Below are 6,977 nucleotides of genomic sequence, written 5' to 3' on the forward strand. Positions count from 1 at the left end.
AGGGGAGGGGAGGGGAGGAGAGAGTAGACCAGAATCTCCTATCCAGCAAAAATATTATTCAGAAATGGAAGGGAAATCAAACCACCCTTAAACAAGAAAACTCATCACCCTGAAAAGAAAATGAATACAAAAGTTTCCTCCAAATGATGTAACAACAAAAGAAGGGCTCTATAAAAACTAGGAAGAAGAAATGGACACAAAGGAAGTGAACATGTGAGCCAATAAAAAAGGCCTATCTTCCCTTGTGTAACTTTTCTAAGTTAACTCTGATGTACTGTGACTTGAAGGCAGGAAAATCAGGTGTTCAAGGTCACCTTTAGCCACATAATGAGTTCAAGGCCTGCCTGAACTAGATGAGACCATGCCTTAAAATAGATACATAGATAGACGGACAAACAAATAAATAAATAGATAACAAATAAATAATATTTAAAATAAACATTTTTGTTTATATTTATATTTATATAGGGAGTGAAAATTATCAACATTGTCTGGTATGGCTCTCAAACTATGCAGATGAACTATTTAGGGCAATTAAACACCGATTGGGTAGGTTAACTTAAAATAAGGTTTCTACTTGTCACCTGAATTGGGAAATCGAAGAAGCCCAAGTAAGTGACAGATTATGTGCATCTGGTGATGATCAAACCATGAACTATCTTGGTTGCAGTATTGGTCACTGCAGTCTATAGGTGATAAAATGGCATAGAAGCATATACACACAATACCTGTGTCAGTGTTAATAATTGTAAAAATAGATTCACTGGGTTGGCAAAATTGCTCAGCCAGGAAAGGGGCTTTGCCACCAAACCAGATAAAGCCAAAATGGATTCTTGGAACCTACTGGGTGGAAGGAGAGGATCGTTTCTCACAGGATGTCTTCTGACCTCCCTATACATATTGGAAAGTGGGGGAGTTTGGATATGACTTCTTTGGATATGATTCCTAAGCTCTCTAAAGAGGAGACCTAAATACTGTCATGGGCCACTTACAGCCCAAAACACAGGGCATTTTTAAAAATACTGCATTAAGGTAGCTGTTACAGAATCCACACTGTGCAAGATCTCCTTAAGCATTTCTAAGAGTCCCTACAGGTATCTCAGAGTTAGCCCATATAGGTCCCACACAGCATCATAGACTATGACTCTACCCACATCCCCACATGAAAGGTCTGTCCACTAAGCACTGTGTCATCATAGTATGGCCACTTGGTCCTGTGGAAAACCTGGGCCTGATGCTTCTCGAATGTGCTCAATGGATTCTTTGGGGTTTTGCCTTTTGATACCAGGTAGCCTGGGCTGGCCGTGATCTTGATATGTAGTAGAAGCTGATCTGGAGTTATATCCGCATCTACTTTTCTAGGGCTGGAATTATAGGTGTGAACCATCATTCCCAGCTCTGAAGGTTTGTGTTTTGTATTTTGTTTGGGGTTTTCATTTCGTTTAGACTTACAGCTGCCTTGGAACTCACCTGTGACCCAAGCTGGCCTCAACTTTCTGACAGTCCCCTTGCCTTAGTCTCCCAAGTCCTGAGGTCATTTCCATTTTAATCATGCTTCTTTGCTCTGTGGTTTGGGGTTTAGTGCAGATAGCCTGCAGTCCAGTTTTCCTGTATCCCAGACATAACTTTCCTGTTTGTCTGGATTACTTGTAGCTAAGTATCATAGTGTTGAATTCTGTGTATGACACAGACACAGTGTTTTGATGGTAGCTTCAGCCAGGAGAAGCGACACCAAACGGTACAACCCAAGAAGAAATCCTAAGTTAAGTATGATTGCCGATAAGAGAATTTTCAGGTTCAACTCAGCATAAGGATGCTCCCTCCCACAAAAGCCAAGGGGCTCAGCCACATCCCTCTACCACGGCAACAAAAAAAGAATCTTTGTTCAGAACTACACTGTATCCTAACCAGATGTATTTGTAGACACTGTGCAAACTAAGGAACGCAATGGCACACTCACTATGGTTGATAGGCATTTAATCTTGGAAAGAGGCAAAGTCAGAGAACTCTGCAAATAATGTATCAGCACTGAGTGACTGTAAGAGGAGAACCTGGCACAAAGGAAAGCATTCTCCTGGACGTCAGATCAATATAGACTACAGAATAAGGTAACAGAAGAGAAGAGAACTAAAAGGTGGGTTTTCACACATTTGTCTCTTCTGATCTCATTGAGTATGCTGGTTGGGAGTTTCATGGGGAAACTACCACCATCTGAGCTGCTCCAGCACATACAGCTGTTTATGATCACGTGACTCACTTGTGTAAGCCTTCCAACTCAGTCCTCAGGTGTGATTGGGTGAGTGAGTTACAGTAACTTGAAAGATTGCCTTGCCCACCACCCGTCAGTGGACAGCTTAGCATCCATATCATTCCAGTGAGACTTTAAATAATTTAAGGAGAAACTATGAGTCTGTATGAACATGAACACTGAATGATGCACTTAGAACAAGACACTGTGGGCTTTCAGGCAGGTGAAGGCTAGACCAATGAGTTAGAGAGAAGGCTATCCCTGTGCTATATCGAATTGAATCAGTGAGCACTTAGGAAGAATCAATGCTGTACTTATTTTTTTTCTTTTTTAATGATCTGGAGTCATCTTCTGCTTCCAGCTATAGTTGAGACTAGATTGGTCCTCCTCTCAAAGGCATCTGCAAAACTGCACAAAATAGGTAACTGTTTTCAGGGCAGCAAAGGCATAGGGTCTCTGAGAGGTAGGGAGCAGGGCGCTCTGTCATTTCCTGGGGGTGGGGGGTAGGGGTGGGGGTGGGGAATTCCACAGTCATGACTTAGGATGGCAAGTCTCAAGGAGGGAGGAGAGAGGGAGTAAGGGAGGGGAGGAAAGGAAGGAGAGGGGAGAAGGGGAGGGGGAGAGACCCACTGAGCAGAGGCATAGAGGAGTCACGTTTGTGAGCCACTGAAACATAGCTTGCAGCAGAGGGTACCAAAGTGAACAGAGCTGCACAGAAGGAAGGGGCCCGGATCCTTCCAGATTCCTGGTCAACCGGCAGGCTGAGTGTGTCCTGGTAGAAACTACACAGTGTAGCTTAAAGTAAGCACTACAGGGTTGAAAGAAAAAGGCAACAGTAGAGGTCTTAGAGCCCCTAACTGTGATCTCCAGTGAGTCCAGTGCTGTTGACTCATGTGTTTCAGTGCTGTGTTATTAGGTACACATATGCTGAGTTTGCTGTGTCTTCCTAAAGTATGGACTCTTTGAGAAATATGGTAATGTAGTGTTACAGGACACAGATTCATGACCTCAAATTCCTGCATTCTAGGAAAAAAAATTAGGAAACAGAAACTAGAGAAAGGAATGGATTTATTTGCAGTTTGATCAAACAAGGGGGAAAGAGTCTAATTTCTCTCTCCTGTGCTGTGTTAGTCTTACAACTATAGGAATCTGTGAGCTAAAGGCCAGAAGACAGGTAGGTTCGGTTGTGAGATCAGTTCACTGACTTGTGGGGAAGGTGACTGGCCTTAAACTGTCTCCAACGCCTCTGCTCTCAGCCTGGAGAGTCTGTTACATTCTATAAGTTATGCTGTCATAGATTTTTATTTAAATCCAGGCTTGAGAAAAATGGGGTAGACATCCCATTTTAAAGATGCCCCCACTCCATCCTCTAATTTTCAAAGGAGAGAGCTAAAGGAACCTTACGGGTCATGAGAGAGGACAGGCCATCTGTTTGTCTGCACGCCTAGCAGAGCTGTCTACCAATCCATCCTTCGATACGTGAGTGTAGGGCAGAAACCTTGAAAAAATTTCCTCAGCACCCAGCTTCAAGCTCCAATTCCTGTCTACCTGTTCAACATGCAGTAGTCTGGTAGCAAGAGGAGGGGACGCATGCACCTCTTAGCACTGAGAGTAGCTGGCCTCCCTGTCTGGCCAAGAAGTCAGCCCATTTTCCCCCAACAAGACATCAGCTAACAGTAGCAGTGTAAAGTACAAAGCTAAGCTCTCCACATGTGGCTGTGGTGGTAAAGAATGCCTGTAATCCAGCTAACTGGGAGGATGAGGCAGGGCAATGGCAAGTTTGAAGTCACACCCATATATTCAGGCCTAAAGCCTGATTTGTGGCTATTTTAACATTCTTTTCTTTGAAAATATTTCTCTATAGAAAGATGGTCATAAGCCTTCACATTCCCCTCAGCCTAAGCCAACCCTAATAACCTCCCAAATCCCCTTTAGAAGATCAGCAATTACAACCTCCCTTTCTGCCCCTTTGAGAAGACAGAATTCTCCTCTCTGCCTCCTGCCAGCTTTACAAGGGAGCAGAACCTGGGAGCCATCTTTTAAGTGTTATCCTCAAAGGAGACAGAAGCCCTCCCCTGGCTTCTGATGGTAGGGAAGATACTCCCAGAGGCAGACACTCCCCTGCCACACAAACAGATCTAGTTGTCCTTTGAACAAGCATGTCTATAGCCCTGCACACAACCCAGGTGGCCTCACACACTTGAAAGCTTCCCTCCCGGCCTGCCCCAACCTTCCGCTGAGTGGTGTAGAGTCCAGACTTCGCTCTGCTCGCTCCTTTACCAAACAGTCCCCTGTCCTCCCCTGCAGCATCTTTCCAGGTAAAAGCCTTGGCTTACTATGTCTGGAATGTTTCTCTTAAATGCCCTCCACCTTCCTAACTGACAATTCTCATCCTCTTGGACCTCTTCTTTTGCAGGGGAGGGTTCCTCAAATACACTTTGTGCTCCACCACGCCTCCTGTGCACTCCGTAGCCTTCTAGGATGTAAACCTGACAGGCTTTGTCCATGCGTCCTTCACTTTCCCCTGGAACAAGCCACTGGTGTCACAGAGATTCATCAGCTACATACGGAGCTACATTTTAGTCCTTGTTATCATTCCTCCCCTCTCCCTCTCCCTCTCCCTCTCCCTCTCCCTCTCCCTCTCCCTCCCCCCTCTTTCTTTCTCTCTCCCTCTCTCCCTTTCAGAAACAGCAGCTGCCAGTTTGTTCTTGTAGTTCTGCTTACGGGACCTAAGCTTTGCACAACTAGATAAGAACTCCACCACCCCAAACCCTTTACATTTTGTTTTATGTTTAAGTGTTAAGTGACCACGTGGGTGCTGGAGTGTGAGCCAGGGTCCTCTTCACGAACAGCATGCACTTGTAACCACAAAGCCATCTCTCCACCACCATCCCAGCTCTTTTTAGATTTTAGCTTAAAACGGGGTCTCAATCAGTGGCCAAGCTGGTGCTGAGCTTGAAATCTTCCTGTGTCAGTCTCCCAAGGCCTGAAGCATCACACCCAGCACAGTGCCTGTTTTGTTAAGTCAGGAAACAATTCTAAGGACAGTACTCACTACTGAAAGAACTAAAGCTCACGCTGACCTAAGGCTTCTCTGACCAAGGTTTAGAGTGCACTAATATATGGGTATAACAGAAATGTATAGAAGGCAGTTAGACAAAATGAGCACTTAACATAAAACAGTAGTAGGTTCCCCACCAGGGCCTCTGATTCACCCATGAACTTCTAAACAGGTTACAGTATTAGGCATGAATCCTGTCCTGCAGACTAGGCCTCAAACCCAACTAGAAACTAGTTGGTTACCACCTTAACAGCCATGCCACTACTGGACCAGAGGATTTATCGTTTCTAGCAGGCTGGTATTAGAGCATGCAGGGTCTAGCACTGGGTAAGACCACTGATCTTTCCCCCCCTGGAAGCTGCATAGCACCTTCGAGCACTATGAATACTAACCTGTAGGGAAGACGCTTCTCTGTCAGTTAAAGACTGACTTTCATACTCCTATAACCAGTGTCTGGTGTCTTCAGCAGTAAGATCTTATCATCTAGTTATGTGGGTAACCAAGCAACTGTAGCATTTCAAATGCATTATCTCGTTCAGTTCCGCATCAGGATGTAGTTACTGTATTTGCCCCATTTTACAGACAAGGAAATCAAGGCTGGGAAAGAAAGACTGGTGGACTTGTCCAATTTTTACAGCAAGGGTGCACTAAAATTCATACTTTTCTACATTAAAATTTAATATACAAAATGATGGACTTCATCGGAAAACTCTCACATGGATCCTTTATCTTCCTCCCTTTCACTCTCCCCGCCTCCCCCGCCCTCCGCCCTGCGGGTCTGCTTCTGTGTACCTTGCCCCCACCCCTAATAGCAGCTCATACTTGTAATCTTAGCACCGAGGACGCTGTGGCAGGAAAACTGCTCCAAGTTCAAGGCTAGCCTGGTCTACGCAGTGAATTCCAGGCCATCCTAAGCTATAGAGTGAGACTCTGCACACAAAAAAGGCCCGGTAACTTGATGTAGCAGTAAAGGAGCTTGCTGCTAAGACACATATCTGACCTGAGTTTGATCTCGAGATCGACACGGTGGAAAAAAAAGAACCAATTTCTGCATATTGTTCTCTAATCTCTACATGCATTGACACATACACATACACACACACACACACACACACACACTCACACTGAAATCTAGATTTGACATGAGATAAACTGTAATATTGTTTTTATCTGCCCCCATTGTCTTTCTTATTCCCTCCCTCCTTCCTCCTTTCCTATCCCACTGTCTATTTATTCACCACACATGGCACCTCATCTCCCATTTCCTGGTTAGACCCAACACTCAACTTAAAAATTCATCTTCTACAGGTATTTTCCTGCTCTGTCAGAGACAGACCCTTCCTTTTTTGTTCAAGCTCCTTGCGTACATGACAGTACTTGTTTGCTATTAGGATACAGTAGGAGGGGTGGTCTTAGGTCCTAACAAGGTTGAGACCTATGAGAAGGACTCTGGATAAACATGAGAGGCATTCAGAGTAACAACAGAGGGTGGATTTGTTGAATTATGCAGGTTGGATGAGAAGTATAAATGATTAATGAACATGAAATGATACTGGGGGAGAGTCTTCCAGGCTCAAGCCGGCTTCCAGGCTTAGGAAATAAGTAACTGGAAGCCAGCGACTACACGCTTTCAGTTCACCTCCAGGAGAGCCCGCTCAAGCCCCCTCA

The 6,977-nt window shown here is 44.7% G+C and overlaps 1 protein-coding gene across 1 annotated transcript in view; it reads right to left on the bottom strand.

Annotated features, from left to right (window-relative positions):
• Positions 1-1,387, bottom strand: part of Galnt8 (polypeptide N-acetylgalactosaminyltransferase 8) — a 54,797-nt gene extending 53,410 nt beyond the window's left edge. The window contains 1 exon segment of the mRNA XM_028754434.1: positions 1,151-1,387. Coding sequence (XP_028610267.1) covers positions 1,151-1,387 — 237 coding nt within the window.
• Positions 1,388-6,977: the final 5,590 nt, after the last annotated feature.

Source organism: Grammomys surdaster, unplaced genomic scaffold (genome assembly GCF_004785775.1).
Source record: "Grammomys surdaster isolate TR1022 unplaced genomic scaffold, NIH_TR_1.0 126013, whole genome shotgun sequence".
NCBI classification, from domain to species: domain Eukaryota; kingdom Metazoa; phylum Chordata; class Mammalia; order Rodentia; family Muridae; genus Grammomys; species Grammomys surdaster.